Source organism: Neophocaena asiaeorientalis, unplaced genomic scaffold, assembly GCF_003031525.2.
Source record: "Neophocaena asiaeorientalis asiaeorientalis breed wild unplaced genomic scaffold, Neophocaena_asiaeorientalis_V1.1 scaffold172, whole genome shotgun sequence".
In the NCBI taxonomy this organism is placed as follows: domain Eukaryota; kingdom Metazoa; phylum Chordata; class Mammalia; order Artiodactyla; family Phocoenidae; genus Neophocaena; species Neophocaena asiaeorientalis.
Window position 1 is genome coordinate 224,647 of NW_020173716.1, and position 21,826 is coordinate 246,472.

Below are 21,826 nucleotides of genomic sequence, written 5' to 3' on the forward strand. Positions count from 1 at the left end.
GTTCAACTGTAGGTGATACTTAATTAGGTTGATGATCCTCAATTCAGTAATTACCCTTTCATATAACATCACCTATGGTCTCTTTCTGAGGATAAGTATTGGTGTTACTAAGCTCATAGTAGGGCTATCAGCACTCTACACAGTTCTATAATCAGTATTAAGAGACCCCTTTAGGTGTCTGTGCCTTCTGTGATAGTTAACTCTGACAGATATTTAGTTAAAATTCTCAAGCTAGAAATGGTAAGAAAACTTTCATAGAAAAATCTTAAAAAAAAAAAAAAAAGGCCCATACTTGGATTTTAATGTATCACGGTCTTTATTTACAACTTCATTGGCAAAAAAGAAAAGGAATAGTTTAAAACAGTTTAACACAGGGCACTGCAGCTGATCCTGGCAGATTAATGAAGTTTCATTTTAAATGTCCATCTAATTGTCCAATGATATACAATACTGAATCTGCATATGCAGTTTCCTTTATGAAGTACAGGCTCATATCTCAGGCAGTCTTTTAAACATATAAATACAAAGGAAATAAAATCACTCATTAAAAACTGCATTAAATGAAGGGTAATTTACATTTATGTTGTCCTTGTAATAACGCATGCCCAGTGAAAATCAAAAGCTGGAAAAGCAGTTACACCTCCTACTTGAGTGGACAGTTACAACAATCAATCATTTTCTGCAATGACCATTATATTTTTAATTTATCATGAACTACTCTGAACTTACTATGAGATGTAGCCAAAGTCAGAAGACAAGATGTAGGGAGAATATTCCTTTTTTGGAGAGTAAGCCCTCCAGAATCAGCATGGGAAACAAACATCCTGTTGAAGAATTCTAGGTGGAAAAAAATTAATGTAGTCAATTTCAACTCATGCTGAGCTGACTTAATTTTTTCATTGACTTCTTTGGTGTCATTCTTCTAAATCAAGTGTGTTTAATTCTTCTTCTAGTTCATCCAAATCTTCCCCAGTAAAAAGATTTTCATCAACAGGAACAGCATCGATGACTCCATTTTCCTGTCCCTCCCCTTCGTTGTCCTCTTCCAAATCACTTCTTTCACCATTTTCAGCCCTACCTCCAGAAGCTTCACTTAATTTGTTTTCTAAAAATAAAAATTGAAATCAGTAAGGCCTAGAAAAAGAAAACACTAGTCCATTAGCAACGGACAGTCACAGACTGATACACTTCTTTTCCTTTTTCCATGAAAGCCTTCCCTAAGATTATTCCAACAAGAACTGCTCTTTTTCTGAGCTTATTTGTATCAATTATTTATACCTACTATAAAATATGTCTTTCACTGTAGACATCTAACTGCTTAACGGTTCATACATTTGAGGGCAAGATTTATCTTATACAACCTTGTGTTCTCTACATGACCCAACAATTAGGTTTTTAAACAATTTCCACATATTTTGTTTGAATAAATGATTATGGAATAAAAAAACATTTATGATATAAGCAGCTACTTAGCTTTTGGTTTTACAAATAGCAGTTAAGTCACACTAGTTGTAATGCTGTAAATGACTGTGAATGCAGAAATATTTCATCTTGTCATCAAACTGTGGGGAAAAAAAACAACAACCCTGGGGCTACGGAGCTACTTTTCCTTTCAGGCTATAATTATATGACTGAGAAAACAAAAATGCTGCCTTTTCTTGTTCAATGACATCAATACTGAACACACAGAATTTTTAATAGCCTAATTTAAAGTTATTTCAAACATCTCTGATGACAAATTCTTGGGAATTATAACCTCTGAGGTACTTGCAATTGTGCCTATTGTCACCAAAGCCCTACTTTTCAAAGGAGCAAATCAGTCTGCAGATTGGCATTAAGACAGTAGTCTGACAGCATTCTCAAATCTCAGGAGAACAGGCCAGTTTTTCAAGTTATAACTTTTATTCCTTTATTGTAAAAACAACGTTTAGCTTTTTTTCCCTCAACTTTTGCCTTGATCAGTAGTCTACCTTTTTCGCTCACAGCAACCATGCCCAACTTTTACTTTTTTCTTCAAATCCTCACTCAAGGCACAATTAGATATAAATTGTATCAGCAATCCTTATTTCCAAATACACCTAGCCAGCCTCTCCTCCATTCTCACTCTTAACTGAACTCATTATTTATACTTCCAGATCTTGCTTCTATACCTGATATTGTTTCATTTTTAATTTTTCATTCTTTCCCAGATCCTTTTTCTCTGGCCAACAGATATATTTAGATTTCCCATATCCTAAAAGGCCCTTCCCATGACCATGTCTCCCCCTGAAAGTTCTTAAGAGTGAGTGATCTGTAGTCATTTTTTTCTCCTCATTCCTCATACCACTGCAGTCCCAATGAAAACTGTGTACCCTATTCCTACAACTCCTTCCCTAATCACAATTAAGGAATTATTTCTAATTCCCATCCTACTTAATCTTCCTGAAATTCTTCTTAATTTTTCTCTGTCCTTCTCAGTGTCTTTCCCAAGCTTTTTCTCTTTTGACTACTCTAAAACATTGATATTTTCTGCAGTCTGTTCTAGAATGTTTTCATCATATGTATTGTGCCTGGGTGTATTCATTCACTCTCAGCTACCAATGCAGATGACTTTCAAACCTCTTCCTCCTGGTAATGTCTACACAGTATCCTAGACAATGCCACTTTTAATAAGCAAAATATCTCATACTCATGAGGTCCTGAAATGAACTCATTAGCTACATCTCCAAGCTCATTTTGTCCCCTTCTAGTTTGTGAATGGCTTCAATATCCAACCAGCCACCCATTTCCACAGCCTCCACTGTTTACTACTTTTATATACGGCCAAATCAGATGTTTATATGTTACCAGTCAGATACCTGCAGGCATCTAAGTTTGCCAAGCCTGGCCTAACCCCCTTTAGACAGTTTCTGAATTCTCAGAATTACACAAAAGTCAGCATACTTACCATCCTTTTCTGAAGTATATGTGCTGAATCTTTCAAGACTGGCTACAGTAATACCTGTCTCATCTACATCCCTTGGGATGTACAGGCTTAAATCTATGTCATTTATGCTCACTGAATCATCAACCTTTAAAAACACATAGAAAGGAAAGTGTTACTAATAAGTTTTCATAAATTACTTGCCTTTTACCTCTGACATTTATCTTAATGAAATAAAATTATTAATAATGCCAAATGAAAACAAATGACTATTGCCAAAATTCACTTTTCTAAACTTCTTGAAAAAGGAATAGCAATGCCATACTTGAAGCTTCTTCCTCTGACATCATATTTTTACATATATATTTCCATCTTTCAACTCAAAGGCAGAAGTCAGAATTTTATGATAACCATATGAAAATTGAAAAGCTATTTGCTAATACTAAGTCTCTGTATCACCAAATAATTCTGCTGCTGTCTCCTGTTCCCTTCTCTGTACTTTTTAGTGTCTGTCTCATGATTTTTTTGTTTAGTATAAAATATTAAACAAAACCCTTTTTTCTTTTAGAGGGAGAATAAAACATTTTACAGCTAATACACATAAGCATTTAACTATATATTAGGCACTGCCCTAAGTTCTATAAAGAACTGTAAATAAACATAAACTTATAAACTCATTTAATTCTCACAAGTACTCTGTGATGTAGGGATTATCATTATGTCCGTATTACAGATGGGGGTGGACGCCTAGCATGTAACTAATTTCCCAGGTTAGAGTCAGGATGTGAACCAAGGCCCAAAAGTTTGTACTCTTAACTATACTGCTCTACTGTCACTCTCTACTGTTTCTCTCAATCAACATGAGAAGATGAGGTGACAACGCTTCCTCTTACCTCATCACCACCTGTTCCCTGGGTATAATGGGTATCATCTGCTTCTTCATCATCATCATCAACCAATTCAGGACGAAATTCAAACACCTCACGACCACTGATCTATTCAAATACACACATCTATCAACTCAGGACAAAATTCAAACATTTCTTGGTCACTGATTTTAGACATACACATAATTAAATAAGGATAAAATCTTGCATAATACAGAAATTATAAAATGAAAGAAAGAATAGAGAATCTATTTGGGTGAGTTTGGGACATACCACTAATGCTTTCCCTGCTTTGAAGTCTGCTTTCCTTCTTTCCATATCTTGCTCAAGTTTATCAATCTTTTCTTGTCTTTTTCTTTTCTTCCATGCAAGAAAAGATTCTAGAGTGATTTTGGTAACATTTGGACCTAGGGCAGAACGCTGCAAAGATAAAAGAGTTAATTTTCTCCCCCTAAAGTCATCTATGATACTATGATCTAACAGTTTTCTCTTACTTCAATTAAGCCCTTGCCTATGACTGTCATGAAGACATTAAACTTAGAATAAACTGATTTAGTTTCACTTTACATGGCAAGGAGCAAAATGCATGTCCAGAGATACAAACATTTCTAAACATTATAAAATATATTATCCTGAGCTAGATGTCTTTTCAAAATTGAAGATGAGTAAAACTTGTCACAAGAAATACTTTTAAAATAAGTCAATTGCTGAAAACAATAAATACGAAAAGCACCATGACAATATCCAAGTTTCATTTGTGATCCTCAAGAGATGAGAAAACAAACTAAGCAAAAGGCACCATCTGCTTTCCTCAGGGCCAATAATCAAATAATAAATATACAGAAAAATAATACTTGCTGAACATCTGCCAGGTATTCAATGTTAAATACTTCATACACATATGCCAACACATCCATCTCCACAAATAAGCAAACAGAGGGTGATGGAAAATTTGCCAAAGGTTATTAGCTAATATGTGGCAGAACCAGGATACAAATAGTAATCTCAAATATATCTGACTCCAAAGTCTACATTTTCTATCACAGTATATTGCCTATGTGAGACGCCAAACAGTATGTCCTTTTAAGAACAAATGTATATAATCTCAACATTAGACACGTACACAACACATTTAGATTACCCAAGACAAGGCAAAATGGATACAGTTTGAAGCATACAACCCTAAATCTAGTATTTCCAATAATCTCAACATTTTTCATGTCAAGGCCAAGAGCCTATCTGCTAACTCAGTAACCCTATCTGCTAGCTCAAGAATAAAACTCTTGTGCTGAGCCAGAGATGAGCAGCTGAAGAGTCTTTGAGTCCAGGAATGATAATAAAACATATAGCTGAAAAACTGTAGTGGAGTTGTCTGCTTCCACACATGTTAAAAACTACTAAATAATTAGTAAAATGGCAAAAAAATAAAGACACCAAGGAAAATATCTAAAACGTCAAGTTCAATCACTCTGAATACTGACTAAGCATTTTCACAAACTGATATACCAGTATATCAATCTTATGGAAACAGTTTATTTGATAAGCCAGCAGCTAGTACTTAAAAAAAATTTCATAATCCTAAAATTAATGTCATGCTTGGCTAATGATTATGGCTAAGCTTACATTTTAGACATACAAGAATAATCAAATAAAAAGTAAGGCAGCTTTGAGAAAAATTCATAATATTTCTTTCCTTTTCATAACAACATGCTATTGCCCCCAAGTGGTAAATATTAGAATTTCACAATAAATACTGATTTAGTATTTTATGGTAGGAAAAAGATACTAGTTACCTCTCTTTCAATTAGATCTTCTAATGAAATTTCATCTTCTTTTTCTTCTTTCTTTTTATCTTTTTTCAAGACGAACCCAGGAGGAAGTGCATGACGATACATGCAAATATCACCCCCTCCAGGGCATACCCAAAACCAGCCATATTTGTTGTTTTCAATAGCTTCAAGGAAATGCTTGCATACCTATAGAGACAATATTCACAAGCAGTGGCTCAGTGTGGTCCATTTCCAAGGTAAATGCTTAGGTATATGGAACAAGTACACTCAATTCACATCTTTTTTAGGCTAACCACTTACGTACAGAGCACCTTGCGTGCAGAAATGTAAATATAAATTAATCTTAAAATACTTAACACAATGGTAAATTCCCTTTAGAGAGGATCTGTATAAAATTTCTATTTTTGACATTGCTCTAAACTGAATTATACAAAAAGGATTTGCTGCCATTTAGGCTTTGTAAATGTAATCCAAAAGTCTGGTTTTCAAATATGAGAAAATAAAAATGGTTACACAAAAATAAAACCAATAACTTTGTTTTGATTTGATCTTTCCTAAAAACTAATCACATGCAGTAAAGATACTAACACTATTTGAATTACCTGAAATTATAGGCAATTTCTTACATCTAAGAAAGGAGCAAGGCACAAAACAAACACAAAGGATAGTGACCCTTTAAAACATGAATGGGTGCAAGATGCAACTGTACTGAAGCCTTAGGTAAACAGCTTTACAAACAAGAAGGAAAAATTAACTAATAAGTATCATTTTTTTCCTGAAAAAATACAATAGAAGTAAGTAAAAACAATACTTAGAATTTTCTAACACGGCAAGGTTTTTCATGGTAACTATACTACAGAATAAAAATTCATTTTGCAATTCATATGCAACAATATTTTCACCCTTGTGATTTATTAATGTCTCCCTACCATTAAAACAGAATATGTTATGAATTAAGTGGGTTAATTTAATAGTTCTACCTCCATTCATTTTGCACAAAAAAATAAAGAATTCTACATGTTTGAAAAAGTAAAACCACCTCAGAAAACGGCATTTGAAGGACTTCAGTCACATGGTTTTCAAGTCACTTTTAAACAAGAAACAAATTTTGTATAACTTACACCTGTAAATTCCAAAAACAAAGCTTGATTCACCTAATCTTTATGAAAAGAGGCAATAACTTAAAGAATAATCCAGTAGAAAACAGCAGCAAATACCTTGCCACTTAATTCTCCCTAATGATAAATACCACAGCAACTCAATTCAAGAAAAGGACATACTATTTGAGTTTTTGGTTTTTTCTTTTCCGCCTCACCGTGCTTCTTGTTCACTACTTCTTCCAGTTTTTTCTCATCCCAATTATCCATAGTATCTAAATAAAAAGAGATATGGAGACTAAATACTGTAATTTTATCTACTGTCCCCAAAACACACTGCATATATCCTTACACAGGAAAGCTCTATTTTAAGACTCACGACCAAACACATTTCCTTTAAAACACCAAAGGTAGGAATAACACTGTTGTGAGATTATCCACTAAAATCTAAGTACTTTAGGCAAATGAGAAAGTAGTACTGGAAGAATGGGTAAGAGACAAATACAAAATAATCCACTGTTTTTTAAACATCTTCATTTACTTAATCAAAGGGCATAATGTAGTAAATTCAGATTTTATGAAAAACAACAACACACAACTATTCTTTAGGACAAACACAGTCCTACTAAGACTGAAATAGTCTTCAAGTTATTAAATATCTTATTGACAACAAACCAAAAGTAATATACATTTACTTTTAAGAGAATATCTTTAAAAAAAAATACCTTTTTCAAGCTCTTCATCTCTTGCATCAATGTAAACACTTCGTTTTTCACATTTTCTCTCCAGAGTCAAGTCATGAGAGAACTTACATTTATCTCCTTTAGTACACTGTCCTTGCTTGAAGAATGCACATACCACGGATTTGGGATCTGCACCTATGTCAAATAGCATATGGTATTTGTACTATACTCTGCCAGATCACAAAGTAGAGCTTCTATCTGAGACATAATTACTTTTGGTTAACTTGTTATTTTCTATTACTGGTGTGAGAGGAAATGCCATATATAAATGAACAGTAAGACATTTCTTCTAAGTTCTTTCTATAGCATTTTATATCTATTTTTGTTTCCTTTTTTCTTACCAAGAAGAAAGAGAGCAGGGGTGGGAAACCAAGCAAACACATAGGTTATTCTATCGTCACTTGTCTAGTTGGCGTCAACGAGGCAGGAGGCAAAAGAGAAATATAAATGCAGGTATACTGCCAACAGTTTGGGATTTACAGTTTTTACAACCATAGGTTTGCTTTGCCCACTACCAAAGATTGGATATTATAAATCAACTAGTAGACTGCCCCAAATCCTTAATTTTCCCTTAAGTGAGGGGCTAATGGCTGGTCTTACAGTTGTATGACACAGCTATGCACATGTATAAAGGAACCATAAGAAAGTCACTGACAAAGATAACTTTGACAAAGGGAGTATTATTTTCATAGCATACACAACTGGCTTATAATCTGAAGAAAACATGTTAAGAGTGTTAAAATATGAATTACATTTGATAAAAATAACGTTTCTGAAATTTAAAGTTTACCTTTACTTATTTTTTGAGCAGCAACTACAGGTTTGAACAACTCATTTAGCTCTTGCAATTCTTTCTTCTTGTCATCTTTCTTCAACTTCTTTTCAGCTTCACTTTGTGCTACCTATAATATTCCCAGGTATAAAATGTAAATTTGATTTCATATAATGAATTGTTTTTACTATATAGTAATATACAATATCACTGACATAAAGACAAGTGCATATTACATTTATATAGTTCTTACTTCTTAATATCAGTGTTACAATGGCCTTCCAGTATATATTAAATTGTGTGGTTAAACTATTAAATGAAATTGCTAAATTTTGTAGCAGCTGACTTTTACAAAAAAAACCCTATAAATGGTACCATGCCAAGTTAAAAGCATATTCAAAAGCTTATAGCAATAGTATTTATTAAGCATATGCTACATGCCCAGCATTTTTAGCAAATGGTTCTCACCTGGGAACTTCTTCTGTGACAACAACCCAGAAACAAGTAGGTGCATTTTGAAGATTAGAGATACAAACATCCTGAAATGCACAGTCCCACACAATAAAGAATTGTACCAACCCAAATACCTATAAGTACCCTTGTGGAAAAACACTGGGCTGGGTCAATGGGGGAGATCAAACAAAACAAAACATGACATATGACATAATTCCAGGCACACAATTTACATACCTAATATGATTAGAGGATTCATCCAAACATTTATATGTCAGGTCCTATGTTAGATGACAGGGAATACAAAGATGAAAAGACAAAGATGCTTATTTAAAGAAGCTCGGAATCTAGTGGGAAGACAGACATGTCAACAACTATAATATAATACATGGTGCTCTGGGAACAAAGAATGTCAATATGCCTAAGAAAATTAGACTGAGCTAATACTTTACGGATGAATTCTTTTGATGGGCAAGAAATGCAGAGTGTCAGTCAGTGCAAAGATATGAAAACGGTATGAGAGACATCAATGAGAAATTTGGACTGTATCAACAGGTGACAGGATAAGACTCAAGAGTTTAAAGTAAGCCAGTGATACAATCAGATTGTATTTTATAAAGGTCACAACTTTGCGAAGGGTGGACTAGAAGGAGCCCAAGAATGAAGGCAATAAAAATTAGGAAGCTAATGAAATTGCTGTACGCAAGAAAGCACAAGAGTTTTAATTTAAATAGGCATTAGTAGCAAGGATGGAGGAAAGGGGAAGGAGAGCTCTTAAGGAGGTAGAACTGTTAGGACTAAGTGACTGGACATGAAGTATAAGGGAGAGGGAGGAGTCTAGGATTATCATTTGCATGGTTAGTGCTGTTAAACAAGACAGGGAATATAGGAGGAATAGGTTTCAGGGTAGGAGGTGGGGATGAGCTCAGTTTTAGACATACTGAGTATGAGATGCTTACAGGGCATCTAGGTGGAGCTATTTAGAAGGCAGCTGGACATGGATCTTGATTCCCGGAGGGAACGTCTGCTTTGAGATAAAGATTTTAGAAATAGCTGCTTACAAATAAGTAAACGTTGGGTGTGTATCAGATTATGCAAGGACAGCATAAAAAAGTGGTAAGAGCAGAGAACAGCTCCCTGAAGAATACCAATATTAAACAAGCCAACAGAACCTAAAAAGCCCGTTAAAGGAACAAAGAAACATCAAAGAAACAGAAATCCAGGACAAAGATGTATTAAAGGAAGAGGAAATTTTAGGGAAAGATTGGCCAAATACTATAATAGGGTTAAAGGCATTCTAAATGCTGACTTTGACCATATGGGTCGGATGTGTTTAAACAGAAAAATGGGAGTTTTCTAAAAAGAAAACATCTAAGTCACTTTATTTTTAATTAAAAAGTATTCTTTGCTCATTAGGCCCATCTCAGACATTTGTGGGACCCCAAGCAAGAGTTCAGTGGATGCCTACAAATCATTTTTGTAAATATTTATAAATGAGAAATCAAACTAATGTTAAATAAAGTATGGTTTCTACCTAGTATGGTTTGTACCCCTACTTGACAAACATACCTTGTGACCTGGAAGGACAGTTTCAAATTTAAAACGCTTAGGCTCCATGGAGTTCCACACTGGAGCATGGCAGTAAAGTGAGAGTCAACCCCTGGCTCCTCCGCTTCCCACCCTGAGTTTCATCCCACCACATTTGTGCAGGGAGAAAGAAGGTGCAGAGGAGAACATGGAATGGATCAAGGCTCTGTCCACACTCCTAGCACATATCCTGCCTTTGACTACTTCAGGCATATTGGCAGTGTAGTATACCCTAAGATGGACTTGGGGTAACTGACCTTGCAGGCCCTGAGCTGGTGTGGGGAGAGGTACATCTGGAGGAGACACAGAGTAGGGTCATCCTCGGCATCACAGGGTTTAGGGTGAGGCATCTCTTGCTTGGCTCCAACAGCAAGACTGCTGCTCATTTCCAATGTTAAGTATGGTGGTTAGATAACTCAAGTTCACAGATAAAAGGTCAGGTACCCAAGAAATTATCAAAAATATATTACTAAATGTACTATCAAGCCTAACAACCACAACACATTTTATGGCTTTCTCAGGTCTATAAAATTTGAATACCAGTCAATATACTTCCCACTAGAAGAAAAAACAGGGGGGAGGGAACATGTTTGAAATGAATTCTTATATTATGCCAGATGATTTACATTATCTTCTCTTTTAGTTAAACCACAGAAACCCTACAAGGGTAACTGCCCTTATACTATACTACAAATTAAAGACCAGTGTCACTAAATAATTTAAGATCATGTAACAAATAAGATAGGGGGATGCATACTCAAGTTGATCTGATTCCAAGGCCTGAGCATGCATTGTTATGAAACCAAGCTATTAAGTCAGCAGTGTGGAAGATCAAGCTTTTGGCTTTAGAGTCAAACTGTGTAAGAGAAACAAAAGTGTTGGAGGCGCTAATTTGTAGACAGCATCAGTGACAGAGGTTAACCATCTCACAAATATATATTCTGATATTTTCAGACGGAAAAAAAAAGTGTTTCCAAAAGTTGAGGAAAAGGAGATAGGGTGGTGAAAAAAGTACTTTTTAAAATAAAGGTCCATGTCTATAAAATCCTGAACTCAATAAAGTGAAAGCTCTATATAAAATGAAGAATTGAGAATACAGAGATGTGAAGAAAATGGAGCTAAATTTTTTTGAATAAAATGGTAAAACTGATGAATGATAAAATAATTTCAAAATTCATATGGAAAAATAAATGCCTAAGAACAGCCAGGAAAAACAGAAAAGGAGTAACATCTTGGGGCAGAAGGACTTGACTTAATAGCTAACAGAATATGTTACTAGTCACTATAATCAAAATCAATGTGATACTGGTTTAGGGAAAGACAAACAGAAAAGAAAAGAGAATCCAGAAATAGATCTGAACATATATGAGACTTTAATATATGTCAATATGGGTATTTCAATTCAGTGAGATGAACGATGCTGGTTCAAGTGGCTATTCATTTGAAAAGAAATAAACTTAGTATCATACAAAATAAATTTATATGATAAAATTACAGACTGTGCAAATAAAATAATTAGAAAAAAATCGAGGAAAAACACACATAATCTCATGGCAGGGGAGACCTTTTAGCCATATAAAAGAAAAACTAGACATATCTGACAATACAAACTGTTGTACAAAATGTAACAGAAACATCACAAATTATCTATAATGTAGACAGAAGGTGTCTCTCATAAATTGACAATAAAAAGACAAATAACCAAAAAAGCAAAGGATCTGAATAGACAAGTCAGAGAAGTACAAACCAAATTAGCCAACAAGCTTATGAAAAGGTACTCAAACTCACTAGGAGTAAGGGAAAGAGTAAAAATGAGGTATTACTTTATACATAATCAGATTGGAAAACATTAAAAAGAGCTTTAGTACCTATAACTCACATACTGCAAATGAAAATCTGAAGTATTACAATCTCTATGGAGAATGATCAGGCAAATGTATTAAAAATTAGAAATCCATTTCCCTTTATTTAGAAATGTGTCACCAGACAATTTATGCTACAGAAATAAAAGCACAAATGCATGTAAAAACACATGTATAAGGATATTTCTTGTACAATTGTTCTTAATGTCAGAAAGCTGGAAACAAAATGATTACTTATAGTGAAATGGATGGATACTGTACATCCGCATCATAGTATGCAGCCATTAGAATAAATTAGAACTATAACAAAATGGTTTGGAGGAATATCTAAAAGGTATTGTTGAGTAACAAAGGCAAGATGCAGGAAAGTTTATAGAGTAGGATTCCATTTTGTTTTTGGTTTTGTTTTTGTTTTTTTGTGGTACGCGGGCCTCTCACTGTTGTGGCCTCTCCCGTTGCGGAGCACAGGCTCCGGACGCGCAGGGTCAGCGGCCATGGCTCACAGAGGGCACAGCCGCTCCACGGCATGTGGGATCTTCCCGGACCGGGGCACGAACCCGTGTCCCCTGCATCGGCAGGCGGACTCTCAACCACTGCGCCACCAGGGAAGCCCTAGGATTCCATTTTGAAACACAATTACAATATCAAACATTTTTATCTGCAACGATGCTGTACTACATCCATATGAAGAAAATGAAGAAATTTAAGTTATTTACCTGACGTGGATTTTGTTGACCAAATTTAACTTGATGAGTGACAGCCTTGATAAACTTCTGTTGCTTTGCTCCTTTCTTATTCTTTAGACCAAAAGTTTTGTCCTAAATGGAAAAATTATTGAGATATCTTAGCAATTTACATTAATTTCTTATCTATTTTTTCAGTCATGTCTAAAAATCATTCTTTCATTTACGCATTGGTAAGAAAATTATTCTTTCTTTATGCTATACACAGACATGCAAAACACTACAACGACAAGTCTAGGCAACATATGACCTCAAAACATCACCCAGGGTTCTTTAGGATTCAATACATACTTAGAACTATCATCAATAAGCTTGTTAGCCTATAATGCTTTTTCTGAATTGTGTTTTTAGAATATCAGTATTACAGGATGTGCAGAGTTGTTACACTAGGATAATTAGTTCAACAGTCAAATAAGTTTAGGAAAATCCTTATTTAACAGGGTTTTTAATTCTCAAGCACAAGATATGTGAGAGCCTTTACCAGAGGAGATATAGTAGGCAGCAATCCCAAATCTTATTTTACCTCAGAAAACATTTTTCTCAGAGTATCCTGAGGGATTATGCACTACTGAACACATTTTAGGGAATACTGCATAAGAAGATACATTAAGTTCTGGATTGGTTTTTTTGGGTAATAGAGCTATCCTCTCAAAACAATTAAATTTATAGAAACAAAACTACTAAAGTATATACACTACTAGCTGTTGCTAAAAAGGAAATATTAAAATTGAAGTATTCCTAACTAAAAAGCAACAATCTAAATTTGGAATATTATTAAATAGTAATTTGGGCAAGTTATTAATACAATAGCAGCTATCACTTATGGTATGCTCATTATGTGCAAGGTACTAACGGTGGTCTTTGACTACTTACTCATATTTAGTAAGTATACAGCACAAAAACATTTAGAAAGCACTGCACAACTGTGTGTGTGTTTGGGGGCTACAGTGGGTTGAATAGGGTCCTCCCCCCAAATTCATGTCTACCCCGACCTCAGAATGTGAGACTTTATTTGGAAATAGGTCTTTGTAGCTGTAATAAATTAAGATGAAGTCACACTGGATTACCGTGAGCCCTAAATCCAATGACTGGTATCTCTATAAGAAGAGGAAAGGAAACATAGAGAGAGAAGGCAATGTGAAGAAAGAGGCAGAGAGATCAGAGTGATACAGCTACCAGCCAAGGAATGCCAGGGACTGCCAGAAGCCACCAGAAACCAGGAAAAGGCAAGAAAAGATTCTTCCCTAGAGTCTTCAGAGGGAGCACTGCCCTGCCTGCACCAGATTTCTAGCCTCCACATCTGTGAAAGAATAAATTTCTGTTTCAAGTCACCTGGTTTGTGGTAATTTGTTATGGCAGCCCTAAGAAACTAACACAAGAAGCTAGACTGAGTGAGCTTCACTCTAAGGTAAACGGGTGAAAAGGCTGTCAGGAAACCACCAAACACTGGTATCTGAAGTCTTTTTTCCTGTCTTTTCTGTTTCTCTGGAGAAGAATCTTCTAGCTAGGAGAGCAATAACCCTGGCTAAAGGACTGGAGAAGAGAGCAGGTGGGAGAAGGTGTCTCTTAATTTACTACACAGACTCCTTAGTGGCCCTTTTCAGGCTCATATTTTAACCATGCTCCCCACATCCTTTGTGCCTAGTTACAGAAACAGAGAGGCCTCCTGATTTATCCCCTCCACCCCCTTTCTTGCGAGGGGAATAGGTAAGAGCTATCAGCTACTTCTATACTTTTAACACCCAGTTTTCAGTCACTCGCCTTCTGCATTACCTAGTACCTCCCACTGTCAAGCTTTTGCAGACTTCTTCAGAGCAAACCCACCTGCTTCTCAATCACACACTCCTAGGTGGGCCCTCAGGCCCAACTGCTCTGCTCTACTAAGCCAGTTAACCAACTCATCCATCTACTATCAATCTTCGTATGCTGAGGTTCAAAAGTACAACACCATCTACATATGTCTCATCAGAGAACAGCGTTTCTGGGGTTCAACTCATGCCCCACATGTAACTACAGAGGAGAAGCAAACTGTGAATAAACAAGGCCAAATGGCAAGGTAGATACTGATATATGAACACTTAGGAAAGAAAAAAGTCCTCTAAGGGGATGTGGCCAACTAGAGAAGAAAGTACTCATGACAACAGCTTCTGGTAGAGGTGTATAAGCTCCAGATTCCAGGAGAAAAAGTTTTTCAGGTTTAATTACACTGCTTTAGCACATAATTAACCAGTCTAAAGAGAATGAATGAGTTGTGTCTTGGAAGTCTCTAATTAGGTTAGAACTTGGAAATTGCTATTTTTTTCCAGAGATAAGGGATACTTATTTACCTAGTATTCACTAAACATAAACTTCTGAATATATACTTCACTGAGTCCTCTTAACAATCATATGATATACCATTATCTCATTCTGTAAATGTGGATACTGAAACTCAGAAATCTTCAACAATTCTTTTGAAGTAACACTGCTAATAAGGGGCAGGCTGTACAATGTAATGGTTCAAGAGTATAAGCTCTGGAGTCAGACTGGCCAAATTCTAATCCCAAACAGGACTGGGCAAATTACCTCCTTTGTCAGTTTTCTTATTTGTAAAGTGGGTCTCACTCTAACCTCTTAGGGTTACTACAAAGAGGTGGAACACAGTGGTTAACATCAAGGACTCTGGAGCCAGAATCCTGACTCTGCCACTTGCCGGCTTAATAACCTTGGGCAAGTTATTTAACCTGTTTCTGTTTCCTCAACTGCAAAAAGGTACTTATCTCAGTGAGAGAATTAAAGGAGCTATGTAAATTTATCACTTGTAGATGGCTTGTTTCTTTTCCTTCCTTTCCCCAAAACACTGAGAACTGTGTCTGGCCCAGGTATATCTGACTCCAAGCAAAGTCCTTGTTCTTTCCACCAGGAAAAACTACTTCCCAGAGAAACTAGTTAGGTTACTGGGTCAGTTGGTACACAACGTTTTCTGAATATTATACTGTGGACCTGGGATACTAACAGTACCTCTTGAAAATAGGGTAGTTTGAAATTCGGAATACTTCCAAAAGGCTTCCTTTCCCTTTTTCTTGAGTTCAGGACAGACCTTACCTAAAGATTAACCTGGATTTAGGGTCAGGGGATATGAGATGGGAAGACTGGAGGTTATACTCAACCCCAAATCATGGTTAAAATAAAACTAGGGAAACAGTGGTCCTCCTTAAGTGATAAGGAAGGAACAGTGTGTGTTTCAGACTTGGGAAATTAAATACGAAGGAGTTTAGAGAACAGGCAGTAATTCTAAGAAAAGGATGACTCCCAGAGGTTCCAAAAGCCTTAACACTCAGTGAACTCCAGACTTCACTTAAAACTGACAGTTTCTCCCCCGTCCACTCTTCAAGTAATCCTGCTTCTTTTTACAGGACAGCCTCTACTCCTTAAATAAGATGTCTGAATAAAGGAAGGGGGCAGGAGTACAGGTCAATAATGAATAGTACTCAAAGATAACTGGAGTCCTCCTTTTGGGACACTAGTATAAACAAAGGCCAGCACTGTTTTACCTCATTAGTTTCTTCCCCAAATGCACTCCAGTATACTTTTGCTGTCTATCCATGCAATGGATATTCTGCAGCTGGTTAATATAGCTTCAAGTAATCAACAGTTGACCTTAGCTGAAGTTTTTCACTGGCAACGAGAATCATTTCTTTCTCCATCCTTCACATACCAGGATCCTATCCCTATAGGTCTCCATTACTACTTCCTTGCTGCTACAAGGCCTTAGCTGGACATCCTTTATTTGCTTGCCCTAAACCCAGACTATCCCCCCGTTTCCATTAACAAACCTTCCATTTCCCAAAGCTGACTTCAGTTTATTAAATTTTATCCAAAGAAAGCAAATAGTGCATGCCATTTGAGACAACAGTGTGAATGTTGAACAGAACCATAATCCTTTCTTTTAAATAACCCTTTTTGATATACTCATTTCAGAAAGAAAATACTTATAAATGCAAATGAATTCATGAAATTTTGGGGAGTTTAAACAGGGAAAGAAAAAAAATGAAGGCACCATAAGGAAATTATTTCAAGTGATAGAAAGTAAGCACTGCATGACAGTACAGTTCAGTCTATTTCCCCTAACTAGTTTTTTATATTAATAAATTAACAAATGCCATTAATTGAACATATACCATACGTCAAGTACTTTACATGTCATCCACTGCTCTGTAATATAGGAATTAGCTCCATTTTGCTAATGAGAAACTGAGGTTCAGATAGGTCATGTAACTTGCCTAAAACTACAGAATTTGAAATATATATAAATTTATTTATTTATTCATTCATTTATTTATGGTTGTGTTGGGTCTTTGTTGCCGCACACGGACTTTCTCTAGTTGTGGCAAGCAGGAGCTACTCTTTGTTGAGGTGCACAGGTTTCTCATTGTGGTGGCTTCTCTTGTTGCAGAGCACGGGCTCTAGGCACGCGGGCTTCAGTAGTTGTGGCTCACAGGCTCTAAAGCACAGGCTCAGTAGTTGTGGCGCACGGGCTTAGTTACTCCGTGGCATGTGGGATCTTCCCAGACCAGGGCTCAAACCCGTTTCCCCTGCATTGGCAGGCAGATTCTTAACCACTGCCACACCAGGGAAGCCTCCAAAATTTGAAATTTTAATGTGAAATATGGGACTCAAATGCAGGTCTATCTCACCCCAAGCCAGTGCTTCTTTCATTAAATTAGGCTGTCTCTCATGCCTCTTTTTACTTCCTTTACTTGGAGTTCTCAAAAGCTACGTGTTGCTGTTGTTCTTCTATAGTGAGTGCCTATGGTGGTGGCAGTGGAAGCAACAGAGGTACAGAAGATGGGACAGGCAAGTAGTGCAACCACTTATTTTAAAATCTCTTCAAAAGTACTGCTTAAAAAGCGTATGTTCTACTTAACTGTCAATTTTTGGTAAACTTAGAATTTTGGGTCATAGTCCTATAAAAACCTTCCAAAATTAACCAGACACTTAAATAAGTATTAGCCTTTTACAGGTCAAAGTATAGACTTTAAAGAAATATTTTTTTCCACAAATATTATGGTCATAGAGATAAACAACCAGTATGAACCAGGTTCCAATTACATTCATTATAAGTCTGTTGCAGAATATATTTTACATCGCTAAAAACAGAACTACCATATGACCCAGCAATTCCACTCCTGGGTATATATCCAACCCCCCCCCAAAAAAAAAACTAATTTGAAAAGATGCATGCACCCCAATGTTCATAGCAGCATTGTTTACAATTGCCAAGATATGGAAGGAATCTAAGTGTCCATCAACAGATGAATGGATAAGGAAGACATGGTACATACATATACATACACACACACACACACACACACACACACAATGGAATACTACTTAGCCATTAAAAGGAATGAAATTTTGCCATGTGCAGCAACATGGGTGGACTTAGAGGGCATTATACTAAGTTAAATGAGTCAGAGAAAGACAAACACTGTATGATATCACTTATATGTGCACTCTAAAAAACACAACAAAGTAGTGAATATAACACAAAACAAACTACTAGATACCAGTGGAGGGGGGAATATACAGGTGGAGAAGTGGGAGGTACAAACTATTGGGTGTATATAGGCTCAAGGATGTATTGTACAACACGTGGAATACAGTCAATATTTTGTAATAACTATAAATGGAAAGTAACCTTTAGAAGTTGTATATAAAACTTAAAAATTAAAAAACATGTAGAATTCTTAAAAATATATTTTTTACTTCATCTTAACTTTTAAAGGCTTTGGTAATAAAAATCCTTTCTAGTATTCAAAATTATGCAAATTATACAAAAATTGATAAAGTGCTGTTCTGGATGAAATCTGATTGAGGAGCTGGGAGCTAAGCCTGCTGTAACTCTCCTCAACCCCTTGCAAGAGCCACTGAGATATGCTAGGGCTTTAGGTAAGTTTAAAAAAAAAAAAAAGTCACTTATGATATTTAACAAAATGGAATATACTGTTTCCTAACCAGGATGAATATTCTCTATAAATCTAGTTTCACAAAAAATGATATAACTTAACCTACAACTTAAAATATTGTCATTCCTCTCTGGTGGTAGCAAAGATCTATGCAGCACACTACCATTTAAAACACACACTCATCATATATGTTAAATGTGAGGAAAAAAGGCTTAATTTCACCATTCTGTTAGAATACTTTTGGCTAAAGAATACAGCTATTTTGCAATTTTCTTTTGTGAAGTCTTCATTAATGAAACTAACGTCCTCTTTATCTTAAAAATAACCTTGTAACAAGATGAATGAATCCATAATATAACTACCATTTTTAGTTGATGGGATACTATAAGTAACTTTCATTTACAATTCCTTAAAACAAAAATAAATATTTATTTAAAAACAGAAACAATCATATATAGTTAAAACTTGATAATGTGTAAAGTATACTTAAATTGTCATGTAACATTTAATTTCATGTCTATATGGGAGTTGTACTTGGCATCATGGTCTAACATGTTAATACAACCTCAGTAAAGGAAGTTAACAGGTAAAATGTCATCCCTAAAATGCTCCTGGTTTATTTACACAGCACCAAATGCCATCAGATCTCCATCCCCAGAGATCTACCTAAGTGCCAAGAGTCCAAATTGTTCAAAAAGGTACAGCAGACACAGGTGTGAAGGTGACAATCATTCTGTTTTCAAATCTCTGGTTATGCTACTCATGACAGTTCTAAATAGCACAAACTGGCAATAAGAATACAGGTTCTGTTTCAGTGTTGGAACTTGGCCAAGGCTACTAGAATTCTAAATAAGCATGTTAGTTAAGCTCAACCAACAGACTAAAACTTTTGTGAAATTTGACAAAGTTCTGATTAGATTTATACAATGAAACCCTGGGGGCTTTCAATGCTATTTTTCAAGGCTATAAATACTAAATATTAAAAATAATAATCATTTATAAATAAACATCTCATTTCAAAACACGCACAACACGCATTTTGGTCGTGTTCTAATAAAAAGTTAACTATTCCACAAAAGGCTCTGCATTAATTATTCAGATATACCTCATGCAGGAAAAACGGTCATGGCTTTTCCAATTACTTCTAACGTACACGAGGAACTATTTAATTATGAGAAGGATTAATAACAGGAACTGAGGGAAGAAATATCTTGTTGGGGACTACACTACACGTTTATGGAATCTCAAATACGGTCCACTCTCTTAAGGAAACTCATTGATACAGTCGTTGGACTACAAACATAAAACATTTGAGAACGTCAACAACGTTCCTCTGCCATCAAAGGGCGACAGGCTCAGTGCACTAAATGAATATGTATAATATATAACAAATCCAGATACAGCACTGTACACAGCTAGTGACATGAGACGTAATCTCTCTTAAAACGTCATTGGATTTAATGTAACTCAGAATCTGTGACAAGCGCCATGTACAAGACGGTGGGCTACGACATGAAAGAAACCTCCTCTCTTTATGTAACTTCAAACAGTTTAGAGATGGATCGAGATGGCCATGAAGAAGTAATTTGTTGCTCTGAAAGAAGTAACCACTATTCCTAGGTGACGGGTAAAGAAACAAGGAACACAAAGGCTCGTAATGAGTCGGCCTCCCAGAAACAGTCTGGTCCGGGGCAGTTCAGCGTATTTTTTAAAACACTAGACTAAAAACGTCTTCAATTTCGGTGACTAGCGAAGGACACAACATTGTGTGGGCACTGGGGTAGGGGTCGTTTCGCACGCGACCCGGTGAAGGCTGCCGTGTGGGCGGAGAAGCAAAGGCTGGGTACGGGGGCGCCAGCGGCGTCACTACAGCGATGAGAGGCAGTGAGCGTCATCAGGAGGCTGGAGAAAGGGCTGTGGGCACACAGAACCAAAGGGAGGGGCACGTGGCCCCGGAAGACGCGAACAGGAGCCGGGGAGCGAGGAACCGGGAGACTTCTTTCCTGAGGACTCGCGGCGTGAGTGGGGGAGGGGGTGGGTACTCACTTCGATAATCTTCTCCTTCTTTTTCTGCTCCGCCTTTTTGCTGCCCCCGGCCTGAGCCTGTTTCTTGGGGGGCATTGCGGAGATAGGTGGCACCGGCCAGACTTAAGCGTAGCTGGACTCCCTCAGGGACTCTGGCCCCGCGACAGGAGGAGGAGGGAGACGCGCGCAGCCGTTGCCGCCGCACCACACGGAGAGCTAGTCGCTCACTCGCCGCCGAAACGCGGTCTTTGCGACAGTTCGGTGCTGCGGAGCATTGTGGGTAGCGAGGAGCGCGGAAGCGGAGGTGCGCGTGCGCTTCTGCAGCGGCCCGCCAGGATGGGGCAGGGACGGGACGTGGGAAAAAATGACCGGGCGTCACACGTGATGTCACTTACGCGCCTAGCATTTTCTTGGTTGCGGCAGGCCTCGTGATGGTTGGGGCGAGCGGGTTGGCGCACACTGCGCTTGAGTTCTCCCTGCGTATCCTGTTCCGCTGAGGATGTGCGACTCATGCCCATCTTCGCCTCGGGTGGAGGCTTTTTCTGCCTGCTGGATTAGTGGTCGCCTGTAGCTTCCACAGCCTGGGTGATAACCGAGCAGCCGCAGCAACTCGGGGATGCTTGGAGGTTCAGGGTACCCAGTTACCTTCTTCTCGTGCCCAGGTGGGGCAGGGCCGGTCGGCCGGCGAGTGCAGCGTGCTTCAGGTTATTGTGAAGGTTTACGAAGAAGTAGACTTCGAAACTTTCTGCATAAGATAATGCCAAAGAATCCCGTGTGTGTGTGTGTGTGTGTGTGTGTGTGTGTGTGATGTATTTTACTTCATCTGGGATCCTATCCCTGGTTGATGGGTGGACTCCCCTGTCTTTTACTTATTTACTTTCTTGTTTATCTTTTATAATTTTTGTAGTTCATGTCAGAAGACGGAAGGACCCCACCTTCTTCTCTATTCAGTATTATAATCTTTCTGATTCTTTGAGAATCTTTTCCTTTAAGACTTCCCGTGGGGGTGGAATGTAT

General features: G+C 37.1%; 1 protein-coding gene across 1 annotated transcript; it reads right to left on the reverse strand.

Moving 5' to 3' along the window:
* Positions 1-289: 289 nt before the first annotated feature.
* Positions 290-21,037, reverse strand: ZC3H15 (zinc finger CCCH-type containing 15). Its single transcript, XM_024750652.1, has 10 exons — positions 20,831-21,037; positions 12,810-12,911; positions 8,210-8,321; positions 7,402-7,554; positions 6,860-6,951; positions 5,583-5,765; positions 4,063-4,209; positions 3,796-3,897; positions 2,927-3,050; positions 290-1,105 (listed from the first exon to the last, which is right to left on the reverse strand). The coding sequence occupies exons 1-10, from the start codon at positions 20,903-20,905 to the stop codon at positions 915-917; spliced, it is 1,281 nt and encodes a 426-aa protein (XP_024606420.1). The 5' UTR covers positions 20,906-21,037; the 3' UTR covers positions 290-914.
* Between the last annotated feature and the right edge of the window lie 789 nt (positions 21,038-21,826).

Coding starts and splice junctions, on each gene's coding strand:
- ZC3H15 (XM_024750652.1), bottom strand. CDS start 20,905: ATGCCCCCCAAGAAACAGGCTCAGGCCGGGGGCAGCAAAAAGGCGGAG. Junction 5,766..6,859: donor AAAAACCAAAAACTCAAATA/GTATGTCCTTTT, acceptor TTGTCTCTATAG/GTATGCAAGCATTTCCTTGA. Junction 3,051..3,795: donor AGGGAACAGGTGGTGATGAG/GTAAGAGGAAGC, acceptor GTGTTTTTAAAG/GTTGATGATTCAGTGAGCAT.